General features: G+C 33.7%; 1 protein-coding gene across 1 annotated transcript in view; it reads left to right on the top strand.

Annotated features, from left to right (window-relative positions):
• Positions 1-19,572, top strand: part of LOC149419509 (galactokinase-like) — a 48,198-nt gene extending 28,626 nt beyond the window's left edge. Inside the window, exons 3-9 of the mRNA XM_089637865.1 lie at positions 8,187-8,379; positions 14,119-14,245; positions 14,729-14,854; positions 15,622-15,803; positions 16,611-16,726; positions 17,357-17,515; positions 18,483-19,572. Coding sequence (XP_089493991.1) covers positions 8,187-8,379; positions 14,119-14,245; positions 14,729-14,854; positions 15,622-15,803; positions 16,611-16,726; positions 17,357-17,515; positions 18,483-18,599 — 1,020 coding nt within the window. The 3' untranslated portion in view covers positions 18,600-19,572. The remainder of the gene's footprint in view (positions 1-8,186; positions 8,380-14,118; positions 14,246-14,728; positions 14,855-15,621; positions 15,804-16,610; positions 16,727-17,356; positions 17,516-18,482) is intronic.
• The last annotated feature ends 95 nt before the right edge of the window (positions 19,573-19,667 follow it).

Below are 19,667 nucleotides of genomic sequence, written 5' to 3'. Positions count from 1 at the left end.
GAGGTCCTGGTTTATTGGACAGACCTACGGTTGAATTTGCCCTAGCAAATCTTGAAAATGAAATGAGAATCTTATATGTGATGTAGTTGTGTTAAAACAATATAAGGCGCGCGGCTCGCCATAATGGACGGACCTACGGTCGACTTTGCCCCATCAGGGCTAGAAAATTGATATTTACTTGAGGTTTGTTTTAATTATTTCAGATGAAGGTAGATCTTAGATGTTTCTAGAGGGATCCCTCGGGAAGTTACTAATTCATTGTCTTGAAAAATAAAATCTGGTGCCAACCGCTAATTTAAAATTTTAAAAGCATTTGTTTCTTATAAAATTTTAGTAAAATACGATTGTATGATCACGATGTCGGAACACGTATTCATCAGAAAAATGCAGGTGTATGAACACGTATTCCGATATATTAGGAATTTATTCAAAGCTGCCCACAATCCCGTTTTTAAACGGATTATCAATAAATTAGCAATACTCGTTTTTTCTCCGTGTACGTCCTTAAAGCTACAACTTGTCATATACAGACATACACACTCACAGTGTGTATGTCTGTATATGACAAGTTTAAGTTTTTTTTTTAATCATTCACTGTAACGTACCATCAAAAAAAGTTCAGGATAACAGCACATATCCATATTGGTATAACCCGGCTTTAATAAAATTAACAAAAGAAAAATACAGAATATTTAAAAAGTGGAAAAAATGGTCAAATCCTTTAGATTATCATGAATTCTGTGTTCTGCGAACGAGACAAAAAAAAGTTTCGAACGAATGTCATAGACAATTCATAATAAATGCAGAAGTCAAAATATCGCATGACCCAAAGAATTTCTGGTCCTATGCTAGAAGTAAAAGAAATAGTACGGGGTTACCCAACACTATGAAACTAATGAATGTAACTGCTAACGATCCTTAGCTATATGTAATATGTTTTCAAATCATTTTGTATCCACTTATAATCATAATGTTACTCCAAAGGCTTTCGCTAATAATCCCCAAACTGATAATCCTATAAATATTTCTACTATTTCAATTTCCAAGGAACAGATAGAAAAAATAATTAATGATATCTCGTGGTCGTTGGGAGAAGGATATGACAAAATACCATCTTACTTTATAAAAATGTGCAGCAAGCAATTATCTAAGCCTCTCCTACTGCTTTTTCAATCATCACTGAAAGAAGGCATCTTCCCAGACCGATGGAAATGTGCTCTCATTACACCAGTATTCAAATCCGGCTCTAAAAACGACGTCCAGAACTATCGGCCAATTTCAAAACTACCTATCTTCAGTAAGATTCTTGAAAAGATTGTTCATGAGCAACTCTATAACTGTGTTAAGTCTGTTATAACTGATAATCAACACGGCTTTGTGAAAAAAAGATCAACCGTATCCAATCTTGCAGTATTCACCGAACATATTTCAAAATCAATGGACAAACGAATCCAAGTGGATGCTATATATACAGATTTCTCCAAAGCATTCGATAAAATCGACCACAGCCTATTATTGTCTAAACTTTTAGCTTTAGGAATACACGGTAATTTGTACCGATGGCTAGTTTCATACCTAAACGGACGCTCCCAGATAATAGCAGTAAACGGTTTCAATTCTGAGATTGTCAATGTACCTTCAGGTGTCCCTCAAGGATCTCACCTGGGACCGTTGCTTTTTACTATATTTATCAATGACATTGTAAAATGCTTTAAGCATGCTAAAGTTTTACTTTTTGCTGATGACATGAAAATATTTCTTTCTATTAACTCTATTACTGAATGTTATAAACTGCAACAAGATCTTAATAGGCTTAATGATTATTGTACTGTCAACTATCTCCACATGAATACTGCCAAATGTTATGTAATAACCTTTACAAAAAATAAAAATAAAATTGAATATAATTACCATATTACAAACAGTCAACCACTCAATAAAGTCAATCAAATTCGAGACCTCGGTGTACTGATTGACGACAAACTTTCATTCAAGGCACATGTGGATAAGATTGTCAAGAAATCATTGAGCATGTTAGGATTTTTATTCCGTATTGGAAAGGAATTCAACAATATCCATACACTCAAAATTTTGTATTACTCCTACGTCCGTAGTCATCTTGAGTACGCTTCTGCCATATGGAATCCTTTTTATAACATTCACACAAAACGCATTGAAGCTGTTCAAAGAAAGTTTGTACATCACTTGAACTTCAGGAGACAATTACGTTATTACGATATGGAAAGCTCTATCAAGCACTACGGACTTAAAACATTAAAAAGCAGGAGAGACACTGCGGACATGATTTACTTACACAAAGTGTTGAGTGGTCATATTGACTGTCCAGTAAGGTGGAGCGGTCTAGTATGGAGAATTATTTTTTTCGTAATATAGAATTCGGCATACGCGGGATTGGTGCTCCGTTATGTACTTTTCTTAAATAAAAAATATAAAAAACATTTATTTATAATTACGACATCGCAACCACTTTGAATTTTTGATAAAAACACTAAAAACACCAATAATGTTCTACCGATTCTTAGAAATGCTTATAATTATGTAAAAAAAATTGAGTGTTTATTTATTACCTATGATATAATTACATTATTATTTTATAGTATAATTATAAAGAAGGATTGTAGGAACAGTTAAACTATTCCCACACAGCAACGAATCCTTCTACTCCAAACGCGTATCAAACAGAGTGAAGTGTATCGCGTATCATCTTGGCGAAGTTTCCGATCCGCTAGAAATCATCTAGTAGATCGGGGTACTGACGCTATTCCTTCTTGTAGTTTAAACTTTAGACTCTCAAAAAATGTGCTTCGTCTTCAATTCCTTAAGAAATAATGCAATGTGAAACACAACCAAATAATTCTCACCATGAGGCGAAAGACTTCCCTGTTGTGGCCAGAACATTAGATAGATATTGTATTTCAGATCGAGCAGGAGCTGCAATTGTTTCCGCTGTATTACAAGATGTTGGCATAATTTCACAGAACGATACATCTCGCGTTGTGGATAGGAGTAAAATTCGTCGAGCTCGAATGAAGAAAAGAACTGCCCTTACTAGTAAGCCGTTAATAATCGATACCAATCAATTTGGTTTATACTTCGACGGACGGAAGGACAAAACTTTAAGCATGGAGGACAACCGGCCAAAAATAATAACTAAAGAACACGTTAGTTTATAAAATAACCAGGTAGCGAGTACATGGGACACATTTCATTAAAAACCGGAAAATCTGAAGCAATAAGTAATGGAATTATTTCATTACTGTCTTCGAAAGATATTGCTTTGGAAAAAAATGTTGCAATTGGATGCGACGGAACTGCAGTTAATACGGGGTACAAATGAGGTGTTATTCGGCGCCTTGAATCACATCTCAAACGGCCTTTTCAGTGGATTGTCTGTCAATTACATGCAAACGAACTCATTTTGCGACATCTCTTTGAGAACATCGATGGAACCATGACTGGACCGCAAAGTTTCACTGGAATTATTGGTAAATCTTTAAATAAGTGTGAACAACTTCATGTCGTGAAATTTAAAATCTTTCAATGTTCATTACCAAGTATGACAAATACACAGGATTTAAGTACAGATCAGCTGTATCTACTGAAAATGTGTAAAACTATTGACTCGGGATTCTGCAATGAAAATTTATCAAAAACAAATCCCGTTAAAATTGTACAATCCAGGTGGCTCACTACAGCGAATCGGATTCTTCGGCTTTACATTTCTACCCTAAAACCATAAAAAAATATGGTAACTTTAACGACATTTGTATTAACAGTTTACGCACCTATATGGTTCAATATTAAGACCAAACCATTATGTATTTCCGGTGCAAGGCATTTACACGAAACAATAGTGCTTTCACGGTATTTTCCCAGTGATTTAAAAAATATTATTGATCCAGTAATCCAGCGTAATGGCTTTTTTGGGCATCACAAAAATATATTGTTAGCCATGTTAAACGACAACCGAAAATACGTAAGAGAGCTGGCGTTGAGAAGAATATTGAAAGCTCGGCAAATGAAAATTCAATCAGACTTTATTCGTACCTTCAAAGTGCCTGTTTTTGATTTTTCAGCAGATGATTATATTGATGTTATAAAGTGCGAAAATATAACCAAGCCACCACTAACCAAATTTGTAAGTGACGAGACAATTTTACAAGCCTTTACCGATCACACGATAATTGAGGATGTCATACTACCAATGATAAAGAATTTTCCTTGCCACACTCAAGCTACAGAGAGATGTGTGGAAATTGTAACAGAAGCCTCAGCCGTTGTTTGTGGACCCTTGAGGCGAGATGGATTAATAAAAACAAGGTTAGAGTCACGACACCTTATGCCTATGTTTAACACCAAAATGCAGTACCGTTCATAGTAACTTTTGTAATTTTCAAGTTTTTCAATGCGGTAAATAATATATGCACATTTTTTATTTCCACTATTTGTTCCATTCTAACAATCTAAGAATGTATTATCTGTAAAATAAATGGTAAAATACAAATTTTATGTGTGTTTTATTTCGCGTATATGAGCTATAAATACTTGGGTAACATCGTGAAAATGATAAAATATAAAGCTTTGGCGATGTCCAGGTATTGTGAATATATTTTTTTTATTATTTTTGTTGTAATTGTTAATATATGGAGCATCTTTCCTAACTATGCCGATTTCGAAATTCTCAAAAAAAAAAATTCACTCCACCTTACTGTCCAGCCCTTTTGTAATCAATCAATATTAGAGTCCCAAGTAAGAAAACTAGAGACAAATCATTGTTTCATATCGAAATTCCTTCAACGAGTCTCAGGCAAAATTCTTTCTTACTAAGAACTTGCAATCATTATAATAAAACTTATTTTGATGCTGATATCCTGTCGTGTACCTTAGGAGATTTTAAAAAAATTGTTAACAGAGTATTGTAATAATTAACCCTTTTCTAAATTTAATACATTACATTCATCATTTATTCATTATCACTCTTACATATTATTTGTATTTAATATCAAATGTACGTGTGTGTATGTATGTATGTATGCGTATGTATGTATGCAACTATGTATATGTATGTGTATACGTATGTATTTATAAGTGTATATGCATGTGTATGTATATATATATGTATGTATGTGTTTATACGTGCATATATATATACACATTTTCTCTTATTATTTCCTTGTTTTTAACATTTCTTTGTTTTTAACCTTTCTTTGTTTTCTTTGTTTGTTTTTTTGCTTTTTAACCTTCTTTATCTTTATTGCATGATGTGAACATTGGTTATTGGGTTGTAACCTATTTTTTTTACTTATTTTTTCTCTCTCTCTATGCATGTTATGTTATAAACCTGTTAATGTTCCTTATAAAAAATAAAAAAAATAAAAAATAAAATTAAAATAAATAAAAAAAAATCAGCACTAGCAACGAATTCCGACAAATCTGTTGGGTGAATCTTGTGCGAGTTCTGCAGTAGGTACCGTACCAGTAAGCTTGACATTAAATTCACGGGCATAACTGTTAATTCTGTAACTCGATCTATTAGCTTTCTGTTTACATTTAATTCAGTTAACAGACTGCATACTGCACTATATTTTGTGGATATATTTCTTTTGTCAATTCAACTTTGAGTGACCATGATTTAATTTTTACGGAATCTTCACCAAATTTTAATCATTAATGTAGTAATTTAAGAACTCAAAAGGACATCCAATAAAATTTGTAGAAATTTTTATACATTTATTTAAATTTAGATATTTTTTTCCTAATCGAATGAATGAATGAAGTGGAATCTTGGAAATGGAAATAAACCCACTTCCCGATGTCCGATCGAGCTTAAGCTCGGCAGATAGACTCGTTGTCGATGACAATGCATTATATCAACTTTTTGTGGAACTCATTCATACACACGCATGTACATACGCATGTATCTGAAGTTGGGTGACATTATATTTAATAAATAAATAAAAGTTACAGCAGTTAAATTCCAGTCCCTGGGGAGAAAGGTTCAATCCTCAATCAAACCAAAAAGTAATATACAAATATTTTTTAATAAATCTTTTAATAAACATAGATCTCTTAATAATGTAGTAAAAAACCTTTGTTTTTACGTGATAAGATTATAATTAAGTAAGTAATGGTATTGAGAAAATGTTCAACTATAAGTATGTATGTATGTACACTTTTATTTAGTATATTGTAAAACTTCCTTATCTTCAGAATATCCGTAACACCAAATCAGAAATAAAATGTTATTTTCCGCAGTTTTATAAAATCGATACCATTTACCAATAATATTGTACTTAAATACCCTTTTTTCACGTTACTAGGGGCAACCTCCAGGGTATTAATTATTAATTTTTATGTAAATAATTTTTAACGTAGAAAAACTTTTAAGAAAATATCTATTGAAAAAAGCAATCATTTACAAATCGCTGGACCTCTCAATTTCCTCTGTAAACAAACTCGTTTTCCTAAGAAAACTCTTTCGTAAAAATCCTTATAAATTGATTCTATTATTTACCTTTCTTCCTTCCGAGAAAAAACCTGTCAAAACCTGTTAAACTAGTATTATTATAAGGTCGGTCCTTCAAAATATTGGATATAACCTGGTCACCCTACAGCGAGGTACCGTTTCACCTTGCGCATGTAATACAGGTCAGCAGGTGAAATTGCACTCAGAAGCAGGTGATCGACTCTGTGTGGACATATCAAGGCGTTGGCTATGTGCTATGTGTCCACTTCACCGCCTCGTTAACTGCAATAGGTACCTTAACCTGTCCTTGTCATCGACTTCTAATCAATAACCACTTGCGAATATTACTTGAAATTTTCCTTCACGCCACACTTGAAAATTGATAAGTGATGTAGATTCCAAAAAACAGCAATGTTAACTTTTATTTATTGTTTTGGTGTTTAATTCGTAGAGCTCCATTTAATTTTATTAAATAAATATAAAATAAATCAAATTTAATAATGTTATAATAATTATTAAGTTCTGCAAGTATTTCTGTTATTTTTACAGTTTTTAATGTGACAGCTGTTTCGGCTTTTGAGGCCATTATCAAACTGTGGATATGTCCACACAGCGACGACTTATTTATATGATTTTATTTATCCCCACCCATTTAAATTTCTATAATGTTCAAAAATGATTCATTAAGAATTGTAATAACCAAAATATTTTAAATCCAGCAGTGTTTGCACACCTGTTAAAATTAATGACCTAAAGGTTTTCTTAATTGTTGGTACGGGGGTTATTATGTCAAGGAATTATATTGTTTGGGTTTTTTGAAAATATTAAGTAATGCGACCATGGCCGATGACCATGACCATGCGACCATGTGATGCCGTTTATATTGGACAGACTGGGAGAGCCTTTTCAACTAGATTCAAAGAACATATGCGTTACTATAAAAATAATAAAATTGATTCAAAATTCGCAGCTCACCTCTTGGAGAAAAACCACGTCCCGCTTGACAACAACGAGCCTAAACCTTTACACATAGAAAGAAAGGGTTTTAGATTAAATTTACTAGAACAATTAGAGATAAATAAAAGAACTAATGATCCAAACATAACCCTAATTAATAATCAAACAAAAATGATCAATTCTCCCCTGCTTAATATTTTCAAAAAACCCAAACAATATAATTCCTTAACATAATCACCCACGTACCAACAATTAAGAAAACCCTTAGGTCATTAATTTTAACAGGTGTGCAAACACTGCTGGATTCCCAAATATTTTGGTTATTCCAATTCTTAATGAATCATTTTTGAACATTATAGAAATTTAAATGGGTGGGGATAAATAAAATCATATAAATAAGTCGTCGCCGTGTGGACATATCCACAGTTTGATAATGGCCTCAAAAGCCGAAACAGCTGTCACATTAAAAACTGTAAAAATAACAGAAATACTTGCAGAACATAATAATTATAATAACATTATTAAATTTGATTAATTTTAAATTTATTTAAAAAAAAAAAAGCAATGTTAACTATCACTTCTTTTTTCGCACTTAATAATGAAGGCGACGCAAAACTCTAATAACGGGGGTTTGCTCGAGGCTTACATTTTAATTAAAAGTACCACTTTTTCAACGCACTTCATTAATTTCAATTCAAGATAATTGAACTCTACGGTTAATGGCTATTTTTCCTTCCACCAGGCCTTGCCTCTGGTGACCGTTGTGGTGGGAAGACCTAACAGAACCCGATCATGCACAGTAACTACTTCGGTTGCCGACCAGAAGGCGGACTCCAAGACGACCTTCGACTTACCAGGGGAAAAAGGGCAGGACCTCAAACCTGGCAACCCCGCCTGGGCTAATTACGTTAAGGGCGTTGTTGCCAACTTTAATGGTGAGTGTTTTTCTTATTTATTAAGTTATTCAGTATTGTAGTAAGTACCGATTTTGATATGCGTCCTTATTTTTTTTAATAATGTCTATCACAGATTTATTTAATTCTATTACAATATATATGACATAATTTACATAACTTCAAACAAATAAATGACAAAAATTACAGTAGTATATTTTAGAGTTCTTGCCTAAAATGATTCTTCAGAGCCAATGTTGAAAATTTCAAGAAACCTAGAAATTTCATTTAGCGGCACCATACCTCTTGCCATGCTATGCTGGGCCAGAACGCCCGTTCCACCACGTGGAATATAGAGCAGGTCGTGGTGTCGACCCTAGCTGTAGTTGTTCGGTATGAATAATTCATAGCACTCCAGGAGGTATGGGCTGTCAATAAAATAGTTTATTATTTTAATGCTGTCTGTAAGGGCCCATTATTTTTAGATTGGAGACTTTCGTAGCGCGTTTGAGAGAGAAAATCCATATTATGCGTAAATCGCTGGTATTCACCGAGCATTTGATGTAAACATGCTTTAGAAACTTTTTTTAAATTTGTTCTGGCCCAAGCAGCAGAAGTGTATTCTTGTTTTTATCGTATAGTGCAGTTGAACATCGATGTCATTGCTTCGGGCTTGGAAAATTGTTTACTTATTCTGTTGTGAAGGTTGAAGATGTATTCGGCGTTGATGAAAATAAAAATATGTAATCTTTTAATAATAGGTTTATTTTGTTTACGGGGATAAACAAGCAACAAATTCACAACAAAAACAGTAAAAAATATTTAAGTGATGATGGACGAAAGATGAATGACGGTGCGAAAGGTATCTTGCATACATAAAGCACTCACCTGTAGTACCTTAGCGCTTGGTACTAGGTACTACTCTAGTACCTGACACCATCCGTGTTGAGCAGTGGCAGTGGCACATTTTGAATGCCATGGGCGATACCAGTGGCGTGCCACTACACTTCTTATCACAAATCCAAGAAGTTTGTAATACGATACTGCCAACTCCACTAAATGATCTGAAAAGGTTGTTAGGTATATGTGGCGATACGTATTAAAAAAATAACCCTGATTTTCAGGAGGACGCGAAAACGTTTAAATTGGTTATCCGGATTCCTATTAGCTACAGCAAATATCTTTTAAAAAATCGCCAATAATTGATTTTATGAAATGTTTTTAAATTCAGGCCAATTTTTTAAATTATTTTTCTTATCAGAATTTGAAGAGCTTAAATTTTCAACATTGTTACTGTTTATTGAGTGGGTACTTCGAAAGTTCAAACCTTTTTGCAAGACTTGTAAAATATTTTTTTCTAAGCTTATAAAAATATGTCATATTAAAAATGCACGATCAGAATTTTGTCCAAGATGTCTTCTACTTAAAATATTTTTTTAAAGAATATAAAGAAATTTAAGATGTTATTAAAGTTTTGTCAACGATTAAACAATCATGAAATTCATAATTTATGTGTAGGGAAAAGCGGTTCCATGATAACTCAACACGGTGACAATTCAACACACTTTTAAAAAGTGATATAAAGTCATTAGAAACGATGAAAAAAATTTAACCTAATCTAACCTAACTCAGTTAATAAAGTTTTTGTTTCATCACTTTATATAACTTTTTAAAGATGTGATGAATTATCATTATGATGATTTATCCGGTCACCGGGAAAAGTATAGTCATAAAGTACTCTCATTTTAATTACTTAGTTAATCGCATTTTAATGAAAATATTTCATAATGTTTATGTTGAGTTAAGTACAATATTATATTGATACTATCTGACATGTACCCAGCGTTGCTAGGGGTTATCCTAAGAAGATAGACTTACGCCACATCGGACTTTTCTGTATAGGCCTTTTTAAGATATACAATTCCGTATTACATTATTTTGATGTCTCGTAAGGTTTATCCATCGTTAGCAATATAGTAGTCGAAAATATATTTTTACGACTTGATTATAAAACATATATTTACGAATTTTCTCTACTTTATATAAATACAATATGCATGTATTATATATGTAAACCTTCCGGGAGAAATTCTCTAAATGATAATGAAAACCCTACCAATATCCATTGCGTAGTTTAGAAGAACTGAGCGCACAAACAGACAGACGCGGATAGCGACATTTTTTTATACTATTTAGTGATTCTGTTTAATCATTAAAGAAGAAGATAATACTGATAGATATAAACGAAACATGAAAAAGAACAAGGCCCAGAAAATAAATAAAAAAAGTTGAAACAGTTGCAACTGAGAATCTTTACCTTTATCTTTACCTTTGTTTAAATTTTCTGTGTCTTGTTCTGTTTCATATTTTGTTTAGAATTATTAGTGTTATCTTCTTCAATTATAAAATATAAGTCTGATGGCTACCTTCAAAAGTTATTCCAACAAATTAAGATACTGACCCTTCCCTTGCCGTATTAAGGATTATTTTTTTATCACGTCGTAGATGAATTGATTTAGGCTATGTTAAATGTACTGGTTTGTAAAACACGTCAGATTACCACAAATGAAACAAAAAATGATCTAGTATGTTATTAACGTTTTCTTATCATCTTATAATTAATACAAATTAAAATCATTATTTTTCACATGACTTTGCAATACACATACTTAATGAGTGAAATGTTTTTTTTTTTTAAATTGATTAATTTAAAAGAAATATTATTGACTAAAATCTTGTTTTAGCTCGATCGTTTTGCATTTCGGCTGCCTGCAAAATAGTTTCAAGATGATGGCTGTTTGGTTCAGTAAGAAATATTTTTTTCAAATGTGATATTGTCGTGTATATTTGGACTTTCTTATTTGCATTATTTTCAATATCATGGTACCTACCTGCCTGGAGAAAGTTTGAAAAATGATTTGTCATTGATATAATGACGAATATTCGTTTGTTCAAAATCTTAATTCTCCGAAATCTCTTCACCGATTGTTATGAAATTTTAACTCAACGTTGCATTCGAATAAGCGTGTGTTTTAATATGGGTTTTTTTAATATTAACTCCACACAGGAGGCCCTGAAGAAAATAATTTCCCTCAGGGCCTATGTCATTTTTGGGGATGCTGTGTGGAGGGTCTTTTTGTGGAGAGGAAGGAGTGAACAAGGGTCTTGAAGAGTCCCATGTTGTAGGAGGAAGGAAACACAGAGGCCGGCAGTTCGTTCCACAGCCGAGCTGTTGAACTTAAGAACGAATCGTAGAAGCGACCCGTTCTCATGTGACAAATGTCAACCGTGTACAAATGTTGGGCGCGCGTTTGGCGTGTATCCCGACTACGCACCGGTGCCGAAGGGATCAATGACGCTAGTTCCTCAGAGCATCTTCCATTGTAATACCGATAGAACAAGGACAGCATACCTACCTGACGCCTGTGGTACCTACCTATATTATACTATAGATGTCACCTGTGACAGGTAAAAACATGACTTTTTTAAAAACAGCGCCATCTGTTGGAAAAAACACACTTTTTTGAAAAACAGCGCCTCTTTCGGACGTAAAAACAACACGCTCTATTTTTTCTCTGTCTGCATAGAAATACTGAGTATGAAATAAAATAAAAATTTTACATGAAAGTAGTTACTTGATAAGTTTTTTTTACGTAGGTACCTACATTGTAATTTTTGCTCGCTTAAAAATAACATTGTTGTTTGATTTAACAATCAGAAATCTAGATGAAATTTTAAAAAAACTGTAAAGAAATAGAAACAACACAGATTTTTTAAAATATATATTATGTCCCTTGTCAAAACCAGTAGACACCAAGGTTGGTGATCACTGTAATCAATAATATTTGGATGATTTGTATTTTTGTGTAGAGCCGTTTTTTATGAAAAATAATTTCAAGGGCAATGTGTTCGAAATGTTAGGTATTATCAGCGCTTTGGCGCCTTAGCAATTAGGCGCCAGGAGCGGACTGCTCCAATTGCACCCGCATAGGGCCTGCTATGGTGAAAATGAGTATAGAAGAGACCCATGATATAAGAGGGATGAAACACGAAAATCTTCCCACAGCCGAACTGTTGAACTCAAGAACTAGTCGTAGAAACGACCCGTTCTCGTGAGATAAATAATGTCAACCAAACCAATAATGTGAAATTAGTCAAGGGTTTTTTTTCAAGTATTTTGGATCTCCAGACCAGAGGTGGCTTCCAAATTCAATAGTGGTTAAAAGTATGTAATGTTGATGTATTCAAAGTGAAAAGATATACCAAAAATTATCTTTAATATATGACGTGTACCCGGCGTTGCTAGGGGTTATGAATGGTTTAGAGTTGGAATAAAGTTTTGAGGTTAGGAATCCTAGTGTACCTGAAAACTGTGTGTAGTTAAGATGGAAATATATAACATTATTGTTAAGGCTTGAAAAAGATTTATTTTAAGTTCCACTTGATCGCGCCATGTCATCCTCGGTCATCCTCGACGTCTCCTACCATTCACTTCCACGTCTTACATTCTCCTTACAACCCTTTCTTCGGTCATTACATACTCCTCATTTTACCATACATAATTATTTGATTCACTTGATTTCACCCTGTTTTCCTTGGGCGTCCCCAACATTTTCTACCTTTCACTAATGTACACCATATTGTTACTGATGAAAAAAACATTATATCCACTTTAATTCGACTCAGTACGCCATTCCGGCGCAGAAATAGTGCGTTAAGTCTTCCTCGGGCGTCCCTGACTTGTTTTACCGTTCAGTACTTATTACCACATTTGTACTATTAACAAAACAACATTTCATCGTCTTTAATTCAACTCGTATGTACAAAGACAAGTGCGAGGAAATTTGGTAGAATGAGTTCCGTCTGTCCAATTCAAAATAAAATATTATGTAGGTACCTACCTAGGTAGTTTTATAATGTAAATTATTTTTAGAGAAAGCTCAATCAGTGAAAACGTAAGCGAGATGGATACCTACACGCCTGCATGTTTTCAAATAAGTGTTTCGAAATAATGACTTTGTGATGAGATTTGTGTGAAAAGTGTCAAAACATATTGTGCAATTATTCCTTGACAGAGTGCTTATTTATCTATGGAGTACTCAATCAAAAATCCTACATTATCTTGACCTGTGGTGATACAGGAAGATTAGTTTCTACCTGATTGTAATTAACTTGATTAATAATTAATGAATTGTAATAAGCTTATCAGAAATGAAGAAATACTAAGGACGGGTTGTTTCGGAGAATCTGAACAATTCATCAAATTTCAACGTTCATTTTCAAGTTCTGTGAAAGATTTTTTCAAGTTCTGTTTTTATTTCAGTTTTTTCAAGAAACTAGCCTACAATGATATAAAAACAGAACTTGAATAAGTCTTTCACAGAACCCGAAAATGAACGCTGAAATTTGATGAATTGTTCAAATTCTCCGAAACAACCCGTCCTTAGATTAGACCTTTTTATAACACATTTTACAAATACTCAATAATTGTATATTCCAGCAGTCCAGTACTCCAGCATTAACTAGTTATTCCAATAAATTGAATTTTAAAAAATCCTGACAATAGTACTTGAACTCTTCCTGCAAGAACAGCTTTACTATAACTATAATGAAGGAAATAGCTTGCAGAAAATGAAATTTTGCGAAACCAGGGTGCGAACCCGACTCTTTGCACCACTCAACCACAAACCTGTCTAATAAATAACAAAGAAAACAAGTTATAGTTTTCTGAGTTTTGATTTTGAGTGCAAACTCTGAATGCATCGGTATTTTATTTTTCAGGAGAACTAGTTGGGTTCGACATGTCGATTGAGACAACTGTTCCCCTGGGAGGCGGTTTGTCCAGCAGTGCTTCCTTGGAAGTAGCAACCTTCACCTTCCTGGAGGCTCTCACCAACTTCAAGGCCAGGTAATCTAGAATATCATTTTCAAATACAGTCAGAGAAAAGAGGATAATACGTAGATACAAAATACAATTTCCGTATTATCTATGGCATCAGCTTTGTCAAAGAATAAGAATGGCAATAGAATGACAACCTTTGTGGCAGTGCAGTATATTATATAATAAGCTTTCCTAAAAAAGCGGTGTTGTTAGCTGTTATCTAGCGGTCATGACATTCTAAACGCAGCGGATACAACAAGACGTCTTAACAGTGACAACAGATATCATTAAGTTCTGGACCCAGAGGCTGCAAAGGCCTGGATGCATTTGAAACTAAATTAAATTGTGTTTATCGCGTACAGAAAAGGAAATAACGTTGAGTACTTTTTTTTACAAAGCATCTCATTCTAGAGATGAAAAAACTACCATACAAAATCGAAACTTTACCTGAAATGAATTTAATAATATTTATTCTTTATTCCAAAAATATATGATTGAATCTTTTTTCAGACCCCAGGACAAGGCATTGATATGTCAAAAAGCAGAGCACGAGTTTGCGGGAATGCCCTGCGGAATAATGGACCAGTTCATTTCTACAATGGCCACGGAAAAACACGCGCTCCTAATTGACTGCAAGTAAGGCACAATGACATTGAAGAACTAATTATGTATAGTCTGAGCCACTCCTGAGCCAAAAACCCTGGCCCTAATAAAAACCTCAAGAGCGCTGTATTAGGTGTTAGGTATTACCAATTGACTCCTTGATGTCTTGGCAAGTCGGCGCCCAGAACAGACTGCTCCAATTGAGCCTTCAGAACTGTGGACAGTACCTATGTCATCATCAATAACTTGAGTTGAAAAGGGAGTAAGTCACTTATAAAAAATAAAAAATATTTCACCAATAAATGAAGATATTATATGTCTCGATGCCATCTAGTGAGAAATTTAGCACTAACGAAGCCTTTCCTACAAAAAAGTTAGTTGTTTACAGGTGGAAAAAATATAATAAGCAGTAATTGTTGATTGAGGTACTAGTACATATTGAATCATTTGGCGGGTTGGAAATAAGCCGACATAGCTCAGTGGTTTCAGAGCACCTGACCGGACATCAGAAGGCACGGGTTTAATTCCCGTTGGCGGCATTTATTTTTACTCGGGAGATATTTTCAATTTGTATTAATATTTCAGGCGACTAATTATTGCTTATAATTATTTGGTAACTCATTACAGTTATTACACTCTCAATCTATTATGTATATTGGATAATATACGTAGTGCATTATTTATGTATTTCTTTTCTTGATTTCTAAGCCTTAAGAAAACGTAAGAGAATTCGAATAAGAGTGATATCATAATAGATTTGGTATTTTCATACTTAGATTTTTTTGTTTTTTCTCTTATAGGACTCTAGATACAAACCTGATTCCAATTGACGACACGGAAGTGGTCTTCCTAATAACAAATTCTAATGTCAAACACAAGTTGACGGGAAGCGAGTATCCCCAGAGAAGGGCCCAATGCCAAAACGCAGCCACCCTTTTGAGTGAACCATCCCTTAGGAACGTGCAAATGAAGGACTTAGACGGTAAGTAGCTTAACAGAAAAACATTAATTCAGAAAGTTTATTTTTATATTTTGTATAAATCATGTTCACTTGAGTATCTCGAATTGATAAATACTTACTTAGAGGTATTAAAATAACAGCCCGTTAAATGTTTAATGAACAAGGATACGCACTATTTGTACTGGTTTTTTACAGATGATGTTCTCACTTACAAGCGAACAATCCAGTTACAAAAACTCAGTTGTAATACATAACTTCGTGCAATTACGTGATTACTTTCATTTTAATAAGAAAACAATCATTTTCACAATCTTTAAAATAGAGCGGAAAATCTGTTTATTCTGAACTTCTAGGGCAATGCAATCTATTACAGGTTCGTCATGCCATATCTGTCATAATTTAAGATATCAAGCTATGAAATATATATTAAATTGTCAAAAAATAAGACAAGACGTCAGACTTTTCATTTTATAATTTTCGATTAATCAATAAGAAAGGTAATACTGTTCAGATCATTGATGTACATTGTATATACATGTGACATGAAGTGAAAAAATAGTTTCCACTTTTGTCTGTCGAATTAGTCCGATTTAGCCTCCAACGCTCTACCGACCGCCTGCTTGCCGAGCAACAGGAAACCACAAAATCCGATCTACACGCTATGCACACCGATTATCGCTAGTGGAACACGTTTCGACAAGATATTAGTAAGCAATAGCGACTCTAATTCTAAAGCTCTATGGTTCGGATTAGTACTGACGTTCTAATAATGATTTTGAATGGAAGTAATAGATATGTACTTAAATGTTGTGTAATTCAAATTTTCAGCACTCAAAAACCTGAAAGTGGATAAGGTGACGATCAACAGAGCGGAGCATGTCATTTCAGAAATTAGAAGGACTATTGAAGCCGCCCAAGCTTTAAAGGACAACAAATTGATAAAGGTAGTTCATATTATTAGAAATAAATTTAAAGATTTTTTGCCAATGAAAATTTGTTAAAGCACGTCATGTTGGTGTGGATTGTTCAACTCCTATAATTTGCAACTAAAATCAACCAGAATTTCAAAACCTACAACTTTGACTCCAAAATAAATGACAAAATCGAGTTATTTCTAAGTCGAACAGTTTTAAAAAAATCAACCTTCGTAAGAATGATTTTGTACACTAACAAATATAAAAACAGAAATAATATAGGAATGGGAAGTTGTTCAAGGAAAAGAGATAGGGGTAAGGAAGAAACAAGAACCAATAATTGTTATTGGAAATAAAAATTGTGGTTTAAAACAAAGACTGGCTATGATAAGCCTCGATATGATGTATATTGAAGACAATATTAGCGATTCCTAAACGAAAAAATTTGAAACAGAAAATTCAGCAAAAGATACGGTCACATCTAGGACTTGAAACCAGGACCCTCACCTCACCAGGGCGCCGCTCTACCAACTGGGCTAGTGGGCCCTATCCTTGTATTGTTTCTTTATTACATTGTAATATGCAATAATTTGTATATATATTGAATTTTAAAAAACTGCTTTGTTCTGAAAAATAAAATAACATTGTCTTTAATAACAGATGGGTACCTTGATGAACGAGTCCCATGACTCACTGCGGGATCTGTTTGAGGTGTCCTGTCCGGAGGTGGATCTGCTTGTGGAGGTAGCCAGGTCTGTGGATGGGGTACTCGGCTCCAGGATGACCGGAGGCGGCTTCGGGGGCTGCACCGTCACCATGGTTAGTAAACTCCCATTTACACGGTTCCATATTCCGCTTACTTCTTAAAACATATCCCCAAATTATTGACATAACACTTCATTTCAACTTAATTAGTGCAAGAAATAACTATTTACGGCGGGGGAGATGGAAACACATGCAAAAAATAGGGTTATTTAAATAATTTATATTGAAGTGAAATCTTCCTGCAAACGTAACATCTTACTAGCAAGATAAAACATGGCGGTGAAACACGGAAAATGTTAACTTTGATTGAAAGTTTGGAACTTTAATGCATATTTCTCCATCTCCCCAACATAAATAGTTTGTTTCTTGTAATAATTAAGTTGAATTAAAATAGTTGAAGTTTTATTTCATTAATTTGTGCAAATTTAGAAGTAAGCGGAGTAAGGAAAACATACCCAATTCAATTTACATTTCTCGAGTGGTTGCCTCATTGTTGAGAATCATGACTCCTACTCCAATCGCCCTTAAGAACCAGGTTACTCCACTCCTTATGGTCCTGCCCTGCTTGGAGAGCCGACGTTCTCGTCGCCTGTGATACTTGACTAGTCCAACGCATCAGTTATTGTTGTGTTCCCACAAACAGTTCTCCAACTCGTCGTGGAACGAGATTTTAAATAATAGGTTCTTTGTGTTAAATCAGGGATTTATTATATACTTAGCGTATTTCAATGGTGACTCGACAGTCGACCTAACTAGGAGCTGGCTAAATGAGATCTGAAAACACCAAGTTTGTCTGGGAGCATTCTAACTGGTCCTGGCGACTACTGGCTACTAGCTGCCATCTTGCGGACTTCCAAGCAAGCTCTATGCACTGCCCTCTATGAGTGCATCTGTGAAGCTCTCAGCTAACTTACTTCCCAACAGTTATCATCCTCTGCTTCTCCTGCCTTCCATTATGCTTTTGCCTTATATTCTCTTTTGATAATATATTTGATTAAAAAAAACTTTTTTCTTTTTGTAGGTGAAACGGACAGCAGTTGACAAACTAATGAAAGAAATAACGACCAAATACACCGGAACTCCCACATTCTACGTTTGTTCACCGGCTGACAAGGCCAGAATTATTCCACTGGCCTAAAGGCAATTAAACATTGACACGGAATATTATCTGAGATATTAAATGTTAATTTCAAAATATTCTGAGGTAGTGAATACAATTACAGATTTGTTATTGAATAATTATTATTAAGATAAGCATTATTGATGTTGATTAAGACATCAGTTTATTTAAAATACCATTACTTTAAATAAATAATAATATTTTAGTTGATTTGACTTGTGAACTTTGTAAAATCAAAGCACAGATTGCCACGAATATAAAATAACATGACAATATTATTAATTTATTAATAGATGTTTTTACTGCATTTTGTGTTGCAACAAAAATTCCCGTTAATGTGAACTAAACGATAAGTAATAATAATTGTTGTTATTTTAAGTGAAGGCCAGATAATTTTGTTTTCTATAATCAACAAGGTCATTATTTCTACTTGCGTTGCATTATTTTTGCATTTACGTGACGAAAATATGAAAGATTGTATTTGTATGTTAACACGTTGACTGCCAACTACAAGATAATTCGATTGCATTCTTTGCTAGGACACCGACTACGAGATAACTCGCAGTGTGTTTACTTGCCATATTCGCTGAAATATGATAAAATTCGCATTATATCAGTGTTAATATGGATAGATGGCTTCTGGGAAGAGAAAAATAAATCAATGCTGGCTTACAGAACAGAAAATTTATTAATAAATGAACAGAAAATACAATTATAAAAAATTAGAGTTTTTAATAATATAATATGATGAAATTGGCTTTTTAGACCGGAATTCTGAAAATTGCCGTGGCAGTCAACGTGTTAAAAAAAACTTCATTAACTTTTTATAATAAATATTATGCATTTAATAACATTTTAATTTACAATAAACAAACTAAAGGATATAACAAGAATAAATCATTTTTAAATAAATATTATTTTGTCACAAGCAATATGGTTTTATTGTACATAATAATACGTAAGTACAATTCAGGGGCTTAGGATCACAGGGGCCTAGCTACAAAAACTGGTATTTTGAGTTAAGCTTGGTTTCGGTAATGCCATAATCATATTTATTAGTGACACAAAGCTCTATCTCGCACATAC

This window comes from Hesperophylax consimilis, chromosome 12 (assembly GCF_061612785.1).
Source record: "Hesperophylax consimilis isolate HC1 chromosome 12, BYU_Hcon_1.0, whole genome shotgun sequence".
Taxonomy (NCBI): domain Eukaryota; kingdom Metazoa; phylum Arthropoda; class Insecta; order Trichoptera; family Limnephilidae; genus Hesperophylax; species Hesperophylax consimilis.
Note: the sequence above shows the minus strand (reverse complement) of the source record. Positions and strands in the feature narration are given on the sequence as shown.